Genomic DNA, 19,477 nt, shown 5'->3' with positions numbered 1-19,477 from the left:
GACAGTCCATGCCAATAAATGGATAACCAGTTAATAAATTAAGTTTTTGTTAATATTAATTACCTCATTTACAAGGGGCTGGTCTCACCTCTGACCCAAACGTGTCTTTAATCAGACTTTACAGGTGTTCACTGACAATAGCAGCCCCCTTCACATTCCCAACGGCTACATTGTCAGTTAAGGACATTAGCTAAGAAGCAACTTTAAGTTGACATAACTTGCTTATTCTTCCTCTACAAAATACTCACCAATTCCTCTGCTGTACATACACTGAATCTTGGAGGGCATGTGACTTGTTTGACTTTTGTAGCGTTTCATATTTTTGTCTCACAATGAGAACAAGTAGCTAACCGCGGACAACAGCGCCATCTATTTTTCCTACGACTTTGCCACTTTGACCTTTTTCTTCAGCGCAGCCCGCTCTCAAACAACATTTCATCGTCGGTGGTAAATTATTAAAGAGAAAAATAAAAACTTAGTTAGCGGACAGTGTCCACCTTGAAGTTGTGAAGAAAGGTCGCACTGTTGGTATTTGAAAGTGGGCCCTTTTCCCACTAACGGATATGCCTCATTCTAATTTCCTGGTGTCCCATTCATTTCTGTCCCCAAAATGGCGAACGTAGCTGCTGCTGCTGCTGCTGCGGCTGCTGCAGCCGCTGCTGCCGCCGCAAATAGAGATCCAGCCGTTGACCGTTCCTTACGATCAGTGTTTGGTAAGTTTGTAGCAGTTACTCTCTCCGGTACAGACCGTTTTATTATTTAGATACAGAGTAACGATATAAACTAACGGCTAATGAATGAAGGCTTGCTAACGTAGATAGCTGGGCTAGTGTCACTGTGAGCTAAGCAACGAGGGGACAAAACTTAACTCGGAGCGAGAAAATAAGTCTTGAAATGAAAAGCTGTTTTTACTTTTATTTCCATATTAACTTTACTTATATCTCGTTATTATTTTAGTGGGAAACATTCCGTATGAAGCCACAGAAGAACAGCTGAAAGACATCTTTTCCGAAGTCGGACTTGTTGTCAGCTTCAGGTGAGTGAAAGAGGGAACCATTCAATCGAGCGGTCAACAGTGTGCACATCCAACCCCATGATAAAAGAAAAAATAATAATTTATAAGAACACAAATGTGCTTTTTGAGCTATATTGTGTGTTTTCTGTACATGGCAGAATAATTGCGTCTTTTTGTGTCATGATCTCCTAATTTTTGGTGGAGCTTTTTTTTCTCTGTATTCACTGTTATCGGTTTATTAGGTACATCTAGCTATAACTAATAAAGTCCTACATTCATGAAAGTTATAACATTTAGTTTTTGTTGAAGAGGTGGTGATCCAACTATATGATCATTTTGGAGGCTGCTATTTGTGCTGCTGTTGCACTAATAATAAATGTGCAGACAGACTCTGTTTTTCCTCTTATCTGTTATACACTCCTATGATTTTGTGTTTTAAAGGTGCATAAGAGTTTCTAATGGAACTTCCCAGCTCGTGTTAGGCAACTGTCAACAAGTGGAATTTGTCATCATCCTTTCTGTCCTCTGGTTTTCAGGTTAGTATATGACAGAGAGACAGGAAAGCCAAAGGGATATGGCTTTTGTGAATATCAAGACCAGGAGACAGCTCTCAGTGCCATGCGGAACCTGAACGGGAGAGAGTTCAGCGGTCGGGCTCTCCGTGTTGACAACGCAGCCAGTGAGAAAAACAAGGAAGAGCTTAAAAGTAAGTGTTTATTCTTGTCATTATTTCAGTCAAACGTGCTGTATTTGTTTTGATTAAAAGTGTCTGTAAAAAAGGTACAGTTTCCTGCCATGTCTGTCATACACAGGTTTGGGAACAGGAGCCCCCATTATTGAGTCTCCTTATGGAGATAGTGTCCAACCAGAGGAGGCCCCAGAGTCCATCAGCAGAGCTGTGGCCAGTCTGCCACCAGAGCAGATGTTTGAACTTATGAAACAGATGAAGGTAGGCTGGTTTGCTCTGTCAGATTTTTACTAGCCACTGTTTCGACTCCTCGCATGGGACATTTTCAAAAATAATACAGGTCTTACACTAATTTAGCTTTTCCTTTACATTCCTTTACTTGCAGACATTTTAAATTGATTAACTTGGCTTTTCCTGAGAGAAGTTAGCTACTTTCTCTCAGTTTGAATCACCTCCAGGATGACAACTCTATGCAGATGCTCTTCCTTTGCTTTCATTAAGGAAGACTGTGCTGTACAGCCTGTCTCTCTCAGCTCTGCCAAAGAAGCCTTATCTTTGCACAGCTGGCAGTCTGCTTCATTAAGTTCAATGAAACAACACGCTGCAGACATTTTTCTCACTACTGGAAAAGGGTTTTGTGGCACCAAAGCTTGTGTCAGAAGGACAGCTCCATATGCTGATCAGAGTGTTAGTGTTTCGGCTCAGATCCTGACACCACAGATATTGTTGCACTCCTTCAACAAATGTTTTGTGCTGATGCAGCCACTTTGCTATTGACCATGTATCTGAATCATATGTGGGTGGCAGAAAATGAAGAAGGTATGTCCAACCTGTCAGGAAGTAAAAGCACACAAATCTTTTTGTTTTGTTTTTTATGAGGTGCTTTTTTTAAATCTGTGAACAAGGCAGAGCAAAGTTTGTTTTGTTTTTTTTGTTTTTTGTTTTTTACGCTGCCCAGTTGTGATTTTTCATGCATTCTGCAGTATCATATTTCAAGATTCTGTTTGGTGAAAATTTGATTTCTCTCTTTCCAGCTGTGTGTGCAGAACAGTCCCCAGGAGGCAAGGAACATGCTGCTGCAGAACCCTCAGCTGGCTTATGCTCTGTTGCAGGCCCAAGTGGTCATGCGGATTGTTGACCCCGAGATCGCCTTGGTGAGAAGCCGGATTGAGAATGAGGGGATTAGTTAAATTTTACTTTTATTTGATGCAAGGTTAAAATAATGGAAAAAAAAAAATTTAGTCTGCACTTCTGAACCAAAACAGTTTTTGACAGATGCTTTTCCATATGCTCCATATACAGAAAATGCTCCACCGTCAAACTACAGTCCAGCCCCTGATTCCCAGCGGACAGGGTGGAGGAGCACCGCCAGTCAATCCACCTCCTGCACAGCCCAGTGTGCCAGTGTCTCAGCCGCAGCCTGTGGTGAGTAGAACAGTCTTTTACCCTCTGAAGTAATGGTCACTTACAATTTGTTCAAGAAAAATTCCCTGCACTTGGCCCTGAAAAGCGACATGTCACTGATGTGCGTAATAAATAGATATTAATCAGCATGATCTAAACTGTAAACATCGTTAGACAGCAACACTAATGTTTGTAGTGTGCTTGTGTTCTAATTTACTACGTATGTTGATGAAACAAAGGTAAACTTGGACCGGAGATCTCACTGAAACAGGAAACATGTGCATGAATTTGACCTTTTTTATGGCTTCAATCCAAGCGAATGAGAGATGAAGCAAATACTCAGCAGACTGATGTTTAATGTCGCCGTAGCTTAACACATACTGTACACTCAGTGTACAGGGAAAAAAAGAATGACATTCACTGGTTTATAGCCCATCACACACAGTCTGGTTCCCCTCTTGAATCTACATTTCATCATCTACATCACAACTTAATTAATTTAAACATTGAGATCATCAAACAATCATTACAAAGTTTACTACTTAACTAACGTAACACGTTATCATAAGGTTTTGTCCACTCTGATCATCTTAAAGCTCAGGTAGGCCGAAATCTAGAAAAAAAAAGTCGCCAGAATTTGAAAATGCTGCCACCCTCTCGCAGTTCTTGTGCCTCTACACACCTTTGGCTGCAGTTAGCGGAAGGCTAAAACTATTAGCAACATTCAACATCGTCATTCATCGGCTGCTTTCATGGTAAATCTACCTACACAACCAACCACTACAACAAGTTTAGATATTGCTACCTGTCCGGGAGAAGTACAGCAAGTTTTCTCCATCTCTGAAACGCTTCACCAATATTGACACGTATTTGTACAACAGCCAATAGTAACGCTCTCTCTGTCTCAAAAGACCTGTGATTAACCAAAGTCTCCCATGACAGAGCCAGGAGGAGGTGCAGACGTCTAGTTTGCTCTGAGACCACTTGATTGTCTGTCTCTGAAGATGAATCTTTGGGTTAATTTGTTTGCGTTTTCTTTCTTGTTTTATTTGTTTATTTATCATTTGGAATATGATCAGCCAGGGATGCATGTCAACGGAGCCCCTCAAATGATGCAGCCCCCCAACATGGGTGTTGTCCCTGGACCAATGCCTGGACCGGGCCCGGGACCAGGACCAGTTGGACCTCCAGGTAATCATTAACCTGCATGCATACCTGCATCACCATCTGAGCTGCTTGTGGTAGCATGTATGCTCCAAAATTTTAATTACAAAGGTCCTTGACGGTTAATGTGTGAAGTGTGACTGTTTCATTGCGTCACTTCCACTTGACCACAAACTGATTGCTGGTCCACTTTTCAGTCAGGCTAAAAAAGAGAACCTACTAAAGTAGCTAAAATCATGTGTTCCTGTAATTCCAGGTTTATCACAGTGTTTTTTTGGTATATTTTTGGATGTGTCATATCTGCCCAGTTGATGCCACACAGTTGTCATGCTGTAGCTGACTCCGGTTTATTAGTCTCTGCTTAATTCGGCTACTTTTTGATGTAGAGTTTCACTGATGAGATGTGCAAAGAATTTTAGGTTTAAGAATTATGTGTTGTTTGACAAACATTTCTACAGGTTTTACTGATATTAGAAAAGCAAAGATGCATATTTTGGTCAATTTAAACTTCTGACTTTTTCAGAAATCAAACATTTAGTCTGTAAATTAAATGATCAAATCAAGAATATTTAATAATATAGATATTTATGTACTGAATCAACATGTTTACATATACTACAAAGTCCACCTTCTCACTGCAAGGTATTTTTACTTAACAACTTTTCCAGTTGAGGAAGATCATCAAAATATATTTGGCCAATCTAAATATAAATTTGGTGTTTTTATTTTTGAATATATTTTGAATATCTATATTATCTATAATAATTATATTTGAATATCATGTGTTCCATTCAAAAGTCAAAGTGACATCAACTGTAAATGTGGTGCAGGCAACCATGCCTATCATCACCCTTGGAGCAATTACACACAAAGTTTACAATCATGCATTTTTATCAGTAGCAGGTAATACAATGGTTTAAGCTGCTCTTCAGTTATTGTAGAGTAATGTGTAAAATTGTACTTTTTAAAACTACAATCACCACTGCAGTTCATCCAGTACCAGAAATGTAGGTAAAATACTGAAAAAATATTTTCTTACTACGATCGATGCCTTTACCTCATCTTAGGTCAAAGCTTTGCACATGTCATGGCTCACTGGGATCACTAGGTGTCACCAGAGGCTTGTTAGTCAAGGTGCTTTTTGCGAGGAACGGTATAGTCTATTTGACTCTTGAGGATCTCTCTTGCTCAGACAGTTTTTTTTTCTTCCTAAACATTTGATATTTTATGTAACATACTTACTAATGTTAAGTTTCTAAAAGTTCTCTCTTCACCCCTCGGTGTGTGTGTGTGTGTGTGTGTGTGTGTGTGTGTGTGTGTGTGTGTGTGTGTGTGTGTGTGTGTGTGTGTGTGTGTGTGTGTGTGTGTGTGTGTGTGTGTGTGTGTGTGTGTGTGAGAGAGAGTGTGTGTGTGAGAGAGAGTGTGTGGGTGTGCGCACGCAATGATTTCATGAGCACGCTTCAAACTTTTCTGTGAGTGTTGCTTTGCTCTCTTGAGTCTTGTGTCTCCTGTTCTTTTCACTTTAATGCTGGCTCAGGAAACCTTCAGCATTCTCCCACAGGATCGTCTGGGCAAGCTGCAATCGAGCGCCCTCAAGGTATCCCTATATTCCCTCAGTTCAGCAGTCAGGTCATAGGACTGTTATGGAGTGGCCACTGTCCAAATACATAGCACGGATATCTGGAATTTAGTGTTAGCTTACTACTTTTTTTTTTTTTTTTGTCCACACGTGCACTTTAATCAAACATGAGCCATTCCACTTTCCATTGTTATCAGGCCTCTTTATATAAAGATTATGATTTTGGAGCATTAGCATAGCTGTAGCAGAATGTACCGTCTCATGGGAGTCGCAGGCAGATACAGGTTTGGGCCAGGAGCCTGTGTTTTTGCATGATTACTTTGTTGGTGCTAAAGCCAAGTTTCTTTTAATGGACATTACATAAATTGAATATGTGCTAGATTGGACATTCACATGACCTTTAATTCAATGTTAAACAGTTTTATCTGTTGTTGTCTGAGCAAATGTAACTGTTTTTTAGCAGTACACAATGATGAGAATATAGAGATAAAAATATGCAATTTTCATACTAGAAATGTTGAGGATGTGTAGAAGATAGTAGCAGCAAAGCTCTCTACAACAGAATGAATGCAGAGTACACTAACACCACAAAAAGCAAAAAAGAAAAAAAAAGTAACAACGGTCCTGCGATTAGATAAGCGGAGGAGATAAGAGGGCAACAAAAAACACAAAAAAAGTTTGGGATTGGATCAGCAGAATAAAATAAACTGCTTCCTGATCCTGGATCTGCAGTGCAATACTAAGATGATATAGAAATAAGAGAACTCCAAACTTTAAAATATTGAGAGCGGAACCACACGTATAGAGGTAATTATTGTGTGATTTTAATATTTTGTATCGTTATCAGAACATTTTGCATTTGTAGAAGGAAGTGGTGCACGGATACCTGTCACAGGTTGCAGAAATAGTTTGGCCAATTCCAGATAACAAAACTACAAATACATTTGAGGCCAGTTTGTGTAGACAGACCAGACTTTCTGCCTTCAGCACTCTTCTAGTTGGACTGCAATTTACGGTCTGATGGCCTTCAGTACAAAAAAAGCACTTAAGATACTCTGTGTTGCACCTTTGGATGCTGTGAAGGAAGCTGAAAATGCTCCACAGGGTGTCATCAGCTCAGCACAGCAGATTGTCCCCTCTGGTTGGCTGCTTGATTGTCCGGTGTCAGCCTGCAGTGCATGTGCAGGTGTTACTCTGATCTTGAGCTGGGTGTTTAAAAAATAGATTTAGGCAGGTTGTTATCATTTTTGACTGCTATTTGTAGCGGGTCAGGGTGGTTCATACCTACGAAAAATTAAAACTGTAAGGGAGAGTTGCAAGGGAGGCACTGAGGGAGAGAGTTGAGGAAGGGGTGAGTGAGAGATGCTGTGTGAGGTGAAAGGGACAGGTGCATGCAAACAACAGGAAGTTGTTGTAGTTTTGCCTGCTTATCAACATGATCAAAAGTTGCAGCAGCAGCATTGGCAGTGACTCACAGCTCACGGAGGCTACTAAGATAGGAATCTATAAAACTCCTTACCCCAGATGGTAGCAATTTGTGTCAAAGCCATAACTCAGTGAAGACACAGACATTTTAAACATATTTTTAGATTTAGTGTGACTTCATTATCTCTGATGTCCAATGCAAATAAACCCTGCCAGGAACTTGTGCCATACTGATTTTTACCTTCCCTTACTGGGAAGTCATTTACAAAATGTTAATTTTAATTAACTCAAAACCACATCAGGCGGTCTGCATTTTAGCTTTTGTTTAACTCTAATATTATCTGGCGCAGGCAGTCACTAAATGGCACTCTAGTGCATTAAAGCTATGCAGTAGCATTATATAACATGATTGAAGCTTTTAGACTTATTGTTAGACACAGGTGACATGACAGGATTTGAGTAAATGAATGTGTATGTCTTTCAATCACTGTCACGTACAGTTCTAAGCCTGTTGTATTGAACTTAATTATAATTTGTGCTCTACTCCTTGATAGTATTGCTGTAGGTGCTGTAGTCATTTGCAGTATTCATGTTATTAGACATATAATTAACAAGACTGAACACTGACACACCCAATGTACTTTATTTTCTCTCTGCATGCCTCCTGTCATGATGTTCTAATGGCAAAATTACATCAGAGTTACAAGACACAAGTAGGAAAATATATTCAAGTCAGGTTTTCTGTATATGTGTGGGAATAGATTTTTTTGTTATGTTATTTATTGGCTTTTACAGCATGTGATTTGAACCTGTTACTCCCTCTTAACATTGATGGGAGACCACAATTCTCTTACCTTTTTCCTGCATTTTTGTGTTCCCGATCACACTCCTGATGTCTCCCTGTGTGTTGTGACATTGGCCTGTGGCAGTTTGCTGTGGTCACTGTGTACTTTACTGTGTGCTTTATCAAAACCAAACAACTCTGGTTGTTTCCTCAAATATCCATCCTGGGCAAACAATCACCTCTTTTCTACTCGTGTGTGGTTTTCCTTAGCTTGTATTTCAGTCCATTTTAATGGATTAGTGATGGAACATTTCCTGGTCAATGAATACAAACAACTAATAGGTAACAACATGTGATTTTCTCCTCTCAGGACCAGGTGGAATCCCCCCCAGAGGCCTGCTGGGAGATGGTCCTAATGATCCCAGAGGAGGAACTCTGCTGTCTGTCACTGGAGAGGTCATAGACCCCAAGTAAGTCATTTTACTCATCGCATTACCTTAATAATACAACAGGTTCTGTGGATTATAAAGGAGTGTCAATTTAAGCCATTAAATCCTTAAGATTTCAGTCCGTGGTTACCGGGGTAACAGCAAGTGCAGTTGAGAACTGCAACAATTATTCGATCCAAACAAAGTAAATCAGCAACTACTGAAATACATTTAAGTAATTTTTAAAGCAGAAAAACATTTGATGGTTTCAGTTTCTTAAATGTGAGACTCTGCTGTATTTCTTGGTCTTTCATTTTATTAAACTGAATATTTTGGGGGTTTGAACTGTTGGTTGGACAAAGCAAGACCTTCAATGACATCACCTTGTGCTCCAGGACATTGTGATGGGCATTTTCAGTGGTTTCTGGTGTTATTTTTAGGTTTGATGATTAAGTGATTAATTGAGAAAATAAATGGCAGATTAATCGATCATGAAAATAATTGAAAGTTTCAACAGTAGTCTGGTTTAATACTACAGATCCCAGAATTCTGGAGTCGAAAAGTCTTCAAGCAGCTATTTTGTGTGAAATACTACAAGGGAACGTAGTGCGTCTGTTTTCAGTGCAGCCAAACAAACAGGTTGTTTTAATGAAGAAGTCTGTCAGTAATTGCAGCCGTCATTTGATTTCATGGTGCACATGATGCAAGTAGTTTTACGCACAGGAAATGAGTTGGTTATCTTGCTGAGAAGTTTCAGGTGTGCAGCTCTGTCCTCTGCTCTTTCTTGTTCCAGCACTCCTGTGCTGTATTGCATCATGAAGCCTCAGCAGTAGAAGGAAATGTTCCATTTTCTTTAGTAGTAACTTGATAAAGCTCTGAAAAAATGCCAACCATTGATTTCATGAAAAATCTTAAGAATTATAACTTTAACCACCACTTCCTTATGCCAAAAAACTGTAACTGTGACTTTGCCAGTTTAACTTTATAAAGATTTAATTGTTGTTATTTGGTAAACAGTTCAATGGGTCACAATGGGCCAAGTGTTTGTAGTATCCTGTACTTTTCTGAGAGCACTGACCTCGGTTAGTGCAGGGGCTGACGCGCAAGAGACTCCTTTTATAATCTGTTATAATCTTTTGTGTCTGAACATTCAGCCGGGGCTACATGGCAGCTCCACCGCCCCACCAAGCCCCACCTGTACACATGGGTCAAATGGCAAGTGGACCCCCTCCAGATATGAGAGGACCTCCAATGGACATGAGAGGCCCACCCATGGGTGAACCACGAAACATGATGGGTGACCCCAGAGGGCCCCCGATGATGGAGCCACGGGGGCCTCCGATGGAAACCAGAGGTGACTGCTCTAATAATGCTCCTTTTTTTGGCTGCTTACAAAAAAATGTCTGGTTTCTTTATTTTCACTATTTTCCTGATTTATTTTCAATGTCATTCATGTCAAAATGTTTCTAGAAACAAAGCCTGACTTCTCTCAGCTATAAACACACCTTTTTACATTAGCAAGTTTTAATGTTCAAACGGTGAGACGTAATTTACACTCCAACAATTCACTCAGTAATCAGCAAGGTTTGGTTTTGTTCTCTCTGCAGGTCGTGACCCGAGGGCGATGGACGCTCGTGGGCCAGTGACGGCACAGAGGGTTCCCATGGCAGGAGCGATGCAAGGGCCAGTTCCTCATAGCATGGGTCCAAACGCTCCTCCGCCTGCAAGACCGGTAACAGCTGCACCTAATGTTTTTGTTTTGTTTTATTGTTGGCAGTACGCAACCAACAGAGCTCTCCATTCTGTCACTGACTGTGTTTTGTTGAAGGAGCCCTATGCAAAGAAAACAGGAAAAATAAACTTGTTTTACTTTATTTTTATTAAATCAACACAGGACTTAACAGAATGATTAATAATTTAGTGTTTTTATAGACAACACAGTTTGAAAATTTAAAATGCTACAAGGAATCTTAATCTCCCCTTGTTTGACTCATATTAGTCTATAAATACTGTTTAAATAATCAGTAACTTTACATCACATTAAAAAAAAAAACAAACATTGTAAGTCATGGGAGTGTGACTTGAGGGCTGAAAGATGCAAAAGAAATCAGTGCAATCCGCTCAAACTGGATAAGTATTGCCCTGCTGATAAACGGTGAAGACAAATGGCGTGTGTGTCCTGCAGGGTCCTGGTCTTTCTGGTGCTCCACCATCAGGAGGCGGCTTCAGTCCAGGGCAGAGCCAGGTCTCCACACAGGACCAGGAGAAGGTTAGTGTCACTTTATCTGTCACCCCTGTATTATAACAAACTGGGCAAACACTCACTTTGAGTAACCTTCATGATAATATGGAAACATTTTAGGTCTGCTGCCAAAGACACAAATAAAATGGACGTTGGTCAATAACCAGCTGGACAAGGAGTATCATCTGTGTGCATCAGCAGCTAGTTGAAGTACCTCTGTTTAAAATGCTAATCCCTGTTTGCATTCTCATTCACTGATTGCAAGTCATTCTGAGTATGTATCACCTGAGGAACAAAACAGGTCTTGTGTAAATGCAGCAGGAATTGTTTGGCTTACCAAAATAAAGGAGGTATTCATGACTTTCCTGTTACGAAAGAAGCGCACTCATTTTCATAGTCTTTTTGTTTTCACATTTTACTGACAATTGTTCATCTTTTCAAGGCTGCCCTGATCATGCAAGTCCTGCAGCTGACCCCAGAACAGATCGCCATGTTGCCCCCGGAGCAGCGGCAGAGCATCCTCATCCTCAAAGAGCAGATTCAGAAGACTGCAGGAGGGGCGCCATGACGGTCCCGACTGAGAAAAGGGACAGAGGTGGAGATTCTTTTTTTCTTCTATCAAGTCACTCAAATTTCTATCCTTAAAGGAAAATTCAGTTATAAGGAAACATTCTTGCTTTGTCGTTTTTGTTTTCCCTCCTCGTTTATACATTTTTCTTTTTGTCACGAAACATTTTTGTTTCAGGACTCCACCACACCCCATCACCTTCAGCTTCAACATGTCTGAAGACACCTCATCTTAGTTTGGAAAATTGTATAGTTTTTTTTTTTAAATCGTATTGTCTGTTTTCGGTATGAAAGAGTAAAGTGGCTTGCGGATTCAAAAACAAGCAACACTTTTGAAAGGATGATGATGGCGGTGAATGCTGAACAGAGCTGAAATGTCATGAGGTTTCATTCTTTTCCTCCAGAGCCAACTGTTTTCATGTTATTGCTCTGATTGTCTGGATATTGTTTTGTCAATAAAAATGGGAAAAAAAGGCTGTTTTTATTCATCATTTATTCAAAAAGAGTTGGGAATATATACAAGAAAATTCTATTAAAAACAGTAGATTGTGAAATAATGTCAATTACCAAGCTGCTCCTAGTCTTAGAAGGATGATTGGAACCAGGCTACGTGACTGACAGTCTATCATTCAGATGAGGAAATAGCAGCCAGTTTAACAGGTTATAACAAATCGTGTTCAAAAAACATTTGCTTACCCAGAAAAGCTTAAATGGAAAAAGAGCGTGACAAATTGCTCACACTCACAACTTGGTTGATTGATGGGAAATAATTTATCATCACTCATTTAATTATTTGTCATTTTTGCAAGAAAACAAATAGATAGAAATTCACTGGTTCCAGCTTTAAATGCGATGATTTGCTGCTTTTCTTTGACTTACAGGAAAGTCAACTCAATCTTTGTGGGCTTTGGACTCATGGTTGGATAAAACAAGACATTTTTACAGACAAAAGAAACTGATGGGTAGTTTTCATTTGTTTTGTTTTTTTTACATTCACAAGAAAATCACAGGCAGATTATTCAACAGTGGAGGTAAATGTTAGCTGCTGTAGTAGTCAACTGTAATTTACCATATGTACCTGAAAGCAGCTCATTTAACTGTTAATCTTTCTTTGTGCAAAAAAGGTAGTTTTCCACATGATGAACTAACAAATGTACAGCAGTGACAAAAAAACCCTTGAGGTCCTGATTCCTCCTTATCAGTAAAATTCTTCCTTATAATCTTGTTCAAGTGTGAGACCATTAGGAACTACAAGGGCTTCACAAGAAAGTTAATGATACAATGAGTTTACAGGCCTAATTGAGCATGTAAGTCATGAATCATGTTTTTATCAAGGTTTAAGATGGAAAAAGAGGTTGGTCCCTGAGTAATACAGAAATAGAAACATGCTATGCCTTTTCATCAGTGTGCAGAATAGTGTGTCAAAACACACCCAGCTAGTGCCTCAGGTTGTCAGGTAGCTTTGTCATAGTTAACCCACAGTGAATGGAATTAAAAAAACAAAAAACAACTTCCTCTTCAAAAAATCCCACTTGCGGGTTCTCTGCTCAGAAGTTCTCCTTGTTGAAGTAAAACTTGGTCTTCCGAGGATCCACGTCGGAGTATTTGACGCATTTCTTCTCCAAGACTTTTCCTAGAGCTTCAGGGCCGCATAGGAAAGTTCCCACCACAGACCTGAGGGCATGAAAAGAGAAGAAAAAGAGTTAGATTTCAGAGGCTAAAGTTTTAATGTGAAATGCGCATCGCAAGCAGTGATGGAAAGTAACTAGAGTAGAATTACTCAAGCGTTGTGCTATTTTCTGCTGCTTTACACTTCTACTGCACTATTTCAGAGAGAAATAATGTGCTGTCTTTAAGTTGCTCAAAAAGGAAACACACAATTAAGGTCAACTCAGTATTGTACTTAATTACAGAGCTTGAGTAAATGTATTTAGTGACTTTCTACTACGGGAATTTTATTAATTAATTAATTAATTAATTAAATGTTCTAAAAATAGGTTTTTATCCTACGTGGGGTTCTCTTTGCGGACTTGTTCGAACTCCTTGTCCCAGATGGGTCTGCCATAGTGAGTTTTCTGTTTGAGCCCAGTGACCGCATCTGTGTCCTGATCGAAGCGAACCCTCACATGATGAGCCTGTGACGAAATATGGAGGCAAAAACAAAAGGAGAAAACGCGGCTGAGTTTAGGCTGAAATGACCTCACACTGTTTATCTGGACTTGAGGAGTGATTCACACACTCACAGTGCTCTGATCCCATCCGGTCAGATAGAGTTTGTAAGTGAGGAAATCCCCCATGCCTCTCTCCTCCATTTCTTTCTCCAGCACCTGCAGGAGGTCGGCAAACCACTCAAAGGCGTGTGTTTCCCGGCAAAGCCAGTAGAAGTAGATCTGTAACCAGGAAGCAGATGCAGGAGTGTCAAACAATGTTCTCTCTTACAAAAGAGTTGGCAAAGCTGCTGCTGGCTCCTCCTCTGACATGGGTGCATTCAGAAGACACACAGTACTTTGTATTTCAGAGACAATAGCATGTCATGGTGAAATGGATACATGGGTTTAAAAGTGAAAAGCAGGATCATGGTGACACGATGAAAGCGTTTGGGTTGTTACCTTCCTGGTGCGCAGTTTAGGGTTGGATTCTTTGAACTTGTACCAGATGGATTTGAGGATGGAGGCAAAGGGAGTGACTCCGATACCAGCACCGACCAGCATGCTGACCTCATAGTCGAATACGTCCTCGCTGGCTGTGCCAAAGGGCCCATCCACTCCCATTCTGAACAAAGACAATGAATAGACTGTGCTATCAGGGCAAATGAACTACGGACGACATCCAAAACATGAAGAAGTTACGGGCACAGATGAGCTCAGTGTTGACCTTGGAACACAGCAGCTAAGAAAACTTTTGATTACTGTTTATCTTCAATTGGGTCAAGTATGCAGTTTGGGAACATTTACAGCCAGGGCTTGTTCACGCAGCACATCCTTAAATGCAAAGTTCAAACTATTATGCAATAATCTAACCAGGAGGTCCATTAAGTTGCTGTTCTGGAGCTTTCAACCATATCAGGTTCTTTCATTCTCAGCTTTTAAGCCAACATGGATAACAAGTCCTTTAAATACCCATACTGATGTGACATGGTCAATATGATTATTCATACTCCTGAATCGCCAGTGATCAAAACTGTGCATCTGTGCAGGACCTCAAAATAACTGTCATAACCAAGAGGGGTTGGTAGATTAAACAGTTTAAACCCCTTAAAAGTTACACAAGTCAGACAGCCAGGAGGAATCAGATCCTCTCCCCGCCGTTTGTTTTGTTGGTTTTTAAGTGGGGCAGCGTGGATTTATTTTTGACTTTAATAACCACACAGATGGTGGAGGCCTGAGTGTAATGTTGTTTGGTGATTACATTTCAAATCATATGAGTATCATTGGAAACACTGGAACATAGCATGGTTTTTACAAATGTTTCCTTTCCATGTGTTCTCCAGTATTTTGGTTTTTGATTATTTATACTTTTAACTTTGTTGGTTTTATTTGTGTTATAGTAATGTGTTCGTGTAGCTTTGCAATAGTGGGGCCCTGCAGGACATTTGTTGAAGCTTCTGGCAATTTCTGTGGGGCATGTGGTTCATGATGATTTCAGATCAACCAAATGGATTCTTTTTGACAAAATGCGGATCAAATTCTCTTAAAAGCTGCACAAAAGGACCAAACTGCCTCTAAAGAATGTTGATTTCCACCACGGAGCCTGCAAAATTAAAAGATTGTTTTTCAGATTTTTCTTTTCTTTCTTAAGGAAGTACTTACTTTGGTCCCTGCGCTCCCTCTGGTAGCTTCTGCACGATGTCGATGAGTTTGTCAGTCCAGTCCCCGGCCGAGCGGATGTGGACGCTGAAGAAGTCTTCCTCGGGAGCAGAGGTCATGGTGAACGGGTGCCACTCCAGCTGAGAGATGGCCGGGCAGTTGAGGAAGACGTACTGACCCACCTCCATCTTGAAACCGCTCTTTACCAGCTGCAGCTCCAGCACTTTGGACGGCCGCATCACGATCTTGAAAGTGATGCAAAACCGATTTAGTGACTGTAACCTCGCCTTGCCGAGCGACTCAGAAGCCAGCAGGTTAAATCGGGAATCAAACGTACCTTCCTGTATGTGACTCTCTGCATGTAACGAATGAAGCGCACCAGACGTTCACAAAGATACAGGATCATTGGACCAATCACCCACATCCACGTCTATAAAATAAACCAAAAAGAAACAAGAGAAAGTGTGATGAAATTACTGACAATTCACTGATGAAGCTTCTACTGTTCTAGCAGTTGTAGTGATTAAGTCATTTGAAGTTGAAAAAGACAAACCTGTGGGAACCCTCCGGCAAACTGAGGGATGGGACACTCAGGAATCCGTCCCCATTCATCACTGCGGTCTTTACAAAAGGTGACGTTGTGCACCGGGTCTGTTGTCTGTTGACTCCTCACAATGCGTCTGCAGGTGAGACACACGAGTAAAACCAGCTTGCAATAATAACAACAACAACAACAACAACCGCGCCCTCTTACAAAGAGACAAACACAGAGTCCTCCTCCCTTACCCGGCGCCGTGAAAGACGAGACCGGCGAAGAAGATGATGAAGAGATGGTGCGTGTACCAGAAGACTTCAAAGTAGCTGCGTCTGATGACCTCCATGGAGGAGGTGATGATGAGGATGAGGGCCAGAGTGATGATGACACCCGTCAGCCCGGCGATGGTGGTGAAGACAAAGTATGTTGGGATCTGTTGCGGATCCTGAGACATAAGAAGAAGAAGAAGAAGAAGAAGAGGAGAAGGACAATTTGGACACATGAGCTTTTGTTTACAAGAACAAGAGGAGAGAGAAGATAGATTTATTTATATGAGCCAAGTTAATGGATTTCAGGATGGGACTGTCCATCAGTGAGTTGGTTGGTCCACCACTTTGGTCCAGACTGAAATATCTCAACAACTATCGGATGAATTGGCTCAGACATTCATCATCCCCAGAGGATTAATCTCACTGACTTTGGTGATCTCCTGACTTTTTATCCAGCACCACCATGAGGTTGAAATTTCTGGTTTTAAATGAAATCATTCTCTCTTCAGAGTATTTCCACCTTGGGATACTTTCTACTTTAATTCCACCACATTTTAAACAGGGGATAAAAATGTAATTTTACTCCATCACATTTGTCTGACGGATAGTTTGTATTTATAGCTTGTTTTTCCAGATTGAGAGTTTACATTTTGTGTGAGATAAATACAGTTTTTGCCATGTTAAAAACTACATAAATGTGAAGTTTGGACGCTCAGACACAGTCTAAAAACACTGGCAAATTGACTAAACTCGGAGATGACTATATCATCGTTCAGCTGACCTAATAACAAGACAGAAAAAGCAAGAAAATCCCAGAAACAGGAGATACAAGTGGATTCTAATTTTGAATCTCCACATTTGGGAATTTATCTGATTTCACTGCGATAGTTTCATTATGATGAGCCGATGACTTACGATGTCTGTTTTGCGGATTGGGTTCAGGTAGGTGGTGCTGTCTGTGTCCTCCAGGTTGGACAGAGCAGTGCTGAGTTTGTCATAAACTCCTTGTCTGCTGTTGTTGTACCACTCCACGTTCAACAAATGGGCAATCATGTGAACGGCTGTCAGAGCACAGAGAGGAGACACATTACTGTAGGTTTCACGTGGTTATTAAAACACACAAATACCGGTCATTTGGACTTGACTGAAAACTGTATAAAATTGTCTTCTGACCAGTAAAAAGAAAGAAATCTCTTTGTTCTAAAAACCATGGATTTAAACTGTTTGCAGTCGCTGCCGTTATTTTCTCTTATCTTTGAAAAGAAATGCAGAGAACACTTTTAAACAGACCTTAGGTCAATATTTATTTTGGACTTTGTTTGCCTCCCTCTCCCCTTGTCAACATGTTAGCATGACTCTTCTGAACACTTTGACTTGTCTGTGTTTGTCTGTCAACGTGCTGATGGAGGAGCGTGGGTGGGAAGGTAGAAAGATAATTTTTTTCAACTATTCTGTATCACCCCCTGAGTAAACTATCTGGGCAACGCTGATAAGCTATAGGTAAGGTTTGCACAGGTGGGAAAATGCACCAGAACTGAGCACTAAATGTACCAGGGAAGAAAGCCTGTGAATTGTGTTGCATTTGTTTACTTTCTCCTTCCCTCTCTCTTTTTTTTTTCCTTTATGAAGAAACGTATCTCTTGGGGACAATGATTCAATTTGACATTGTCTAAAATGTCCAACTATGACACTGGTAAAACAAGAAGCACAAAAATGAGCTACATTACAAGCTTAAATGTTAACGATGCATAAAAACAATGTTCTGTGAGGTGGCTTCATTTCTATTGCTGTGTGTTTGTTAAGAGAGCTGAAGTACACAGGTAAACCTAAACCTCTTGTTGAAATGCCTCCAAGCGGTGCATGCACCGGCTCACCTGTCATCAGCCCTATCATGTACGCCACCAGCTTGTGAAAACTCAGGTTTTTATCCAGCTGTTTCCTCATTGTTCTTCCACAACACTGCAAAGAAAAAGAAAAGAAGTAAATGGACGGTAAAATATTTTGCAAAGGAAATTTTCCAGATACCAATCCGACCTGGTGATACTCCTCTTTGTTTTAAACAATATTGCTCAAAGAGCCATTTTACAGAGCCTGTCACACACACTGGCTCCACAAAAATGCCGGAAAAAATAAACGATAACATTAAATGAAACATTTGGTAAGGTGGGTGGGCGTGAAATTATCACATATACGTTTCCCGGATGTGCAGCAGCCAAACTAGTTGTGCGTCATCACGAAAAACACTCACGCGTTAAAGACAATGAGAGTTCACCTCGCCCTGCTATGACATGTAGCCCAATTATTGCAACGTTACCATGAAGGAGCCTCGGATCAGAGAAAGCAGGTTCCTGCACACCGGGAGGAGGATCAGCAGGCAGTTGAAGTTGAGGACGGCAGCAGGAGCTCTGGCCCACGCCAAGGCCGACTGAAACAAAACACACATTTATTCATGAGTCTGACTTACCTGAGTACATTTACTTGATACTACTACATCATTTTTTTATTGTCCTTTATACCTCTACTCCACTATTTTTACACAGGCACATTTATATTTATCTGATAGCAAGTTATTAGTTACTTTAATTTACTTTTACCCTTTGACATTGTAACATTTCAGATGAGTTGTTGCTCTTCCACCATAAACAGATTTCCATATGGTTTTATTTAAATGACTGTTAAAGGTCCAAAGTAAAGGTGACTGCAGAAGCAAATACTAGAGAAAACTGTGACCAGCTACAACAGGTATATTACTCATACTACAAAGTATGAACAATCTAATAATGTCATCTACAATAACAGTTCATTCATATGAGACACTTCTCAGCAGAATGGTCCTTTACCTTTTGATACTTTATCTACATTTTGCTAGTTCTTCTGTAGTGCTGTATTTTCACTTGTAATGGCGAATCTTTAAATCGTTGTACTGGTACTGAAAAATAATGAAGACATGTGACACATGTGACACCTGCTCTCCGGGGAGCTGCTGAGGTTCTCTCCACTCACCCCTAACAGATGACGGGTGTAGAAAAACTGCGGCCCCAAATCGTAGAAGAAGTAAAACCAGACGAAAAGAAAGATGTTGATGCCCATCCAGACCACCTGCAAACACAGCCACGATCAATGTCTCCAATACAAAACTATCGCAGACTTTCATAGGAAAATGCATTTGTATCCTAGATGGCGTTTTTATTTTTTTGGACACTCGGGCATTTTGCGCACAAAAGCTGTGCGTAAATTCTCATTCTTATCACCGTTAATGCGATTTCAAAGACGGAATTCCTGGAGCGTAAATATGAGGAACTCACCAGTATGAAGGATGTAAGTCCATGATTGATAATCCAGTTCCCCATGTTGAGCGCGTTATCTTTACTCGCAGCAGCTTCCCTGCATCCTCAGTCTGCTTGGACTTTTGTTTTTACTTTATACTTTCCTGTCAGGACTCCTCCCTCCTGCACAGGTGAGAAACTAACCTTGCAGCAGTCGCCTTGTGGAGGAAGTGTGGGGGACAAGTTGCAATCCCTTAGTTGAATAACCACATTCCTCTGCTGGACAAACTGAGACTGGGAGAAAA

General features: G+C 40.6%; 2 protein-coding genes across 4 annotated transcripts; one reads left to right on the top strand and one right to left on the bottom strand.

Moving 5' to 3' along the window:
• Positions 1–605: 605 nt before the first annotated feature.
• On the top strand, positions 606–11,763 carry cstf2 (cleavage stimulation factor subunit 2). 3 transcript variants are annotated; one of them, XM_022759823.1, is made up of 14 exons: positions 606–713; positions 958–1,036; positions 1,552–1,721; positions 1,828–1,964; positions 2,738–2,857; positions 3,006–3,128; positions 4,187–4,298; positions 5,809–5,868; positions 8,430–8,529; positions 9,642–9,841; positions 10,095–10,219; positions 10,673–10,756; positions 11,172–11,324; positions 11,475–11,763. In XM_022759823.1, the coding sequence occupies exons 1-13, from the start codon at positions 611–613 to the stop codon at positions 11,295–11,297; spliced, it is 1,539 nt and encodes a 512-aa protein (XP_022615544.1). In that variant the 5' UTR covers positions 606–610; the 3' UTR covers positions 11,298–11,324; positions 11,475–11,763. The 3 variants fall into 3 exon arrangements, with proteins under 3 accessions (XP_022615544.1, XP_022615543.1, XP_022615545.1); XM_022759822.1 differs by having other exon boundaries at positions 11,172–11,763; XM_022759824.1 differs by lacking the exon at positions 5,809–5,868 and having other exon boundaries at positions 11,172–11,763.
• A 17-nt stretch (positions 11,764–11,780) lies between these two features.
• On the bottom strand, positions 11,781–19,403 carry nox1 (NADPH oxidase 1). Its single transcript, XM_022759821.1, has 13 exons — positions 19,212–19,403; positions 18,910–19,005; positions 18,221–18,331; positions 17,781–17,865; positions 16,822–16,967; positions 15,889–16,082; positions 15,656–15,782; positions 15,440–15,532; positions 15,106–15,347; positions 13,906–14,068; positions 13,540–13,686; positions 13,307–13,431; positions 11,781–12,970 (listed from the first exon to the last, which is right to left on the bottom strand). The coding sequence occupies exons 1-13, from the start codon at positions 19,254–19,256 to the stop codon at positions 12,844–12,846; spliced, it is 1,701 nt and encodes a 566-aa protein (XP_022615542.1). The 5' UTR covers positions 19,257–19,403; the 3' UTR covers positions 11,781–12,843.
• Between the last annotated feature and the right edge of the window lie 74 nt (positions 19,404–19,477).

The sequence above is a fragment of the Seriola dumerili genome, unplaced genomic scaffold (assembly GCF_002260705.1).
Source record: "Seriola dumerili isolate Sdu_G_001 unplaced genomic scaffold, Sdu_1.0 BDQW01000331.1, whole genome shotgun sequence".
NCBI lineage: Eukaryota > Metazoa > Chordata > Actinopteri > Carangiformes > Carangidae > Seriola > Seriola dumerili.
The sequence above is the reverse complement of the archived record's forward strand: the minus strand, read 5'-3'. Positions and strand labels throughout refer to the sequence as shown.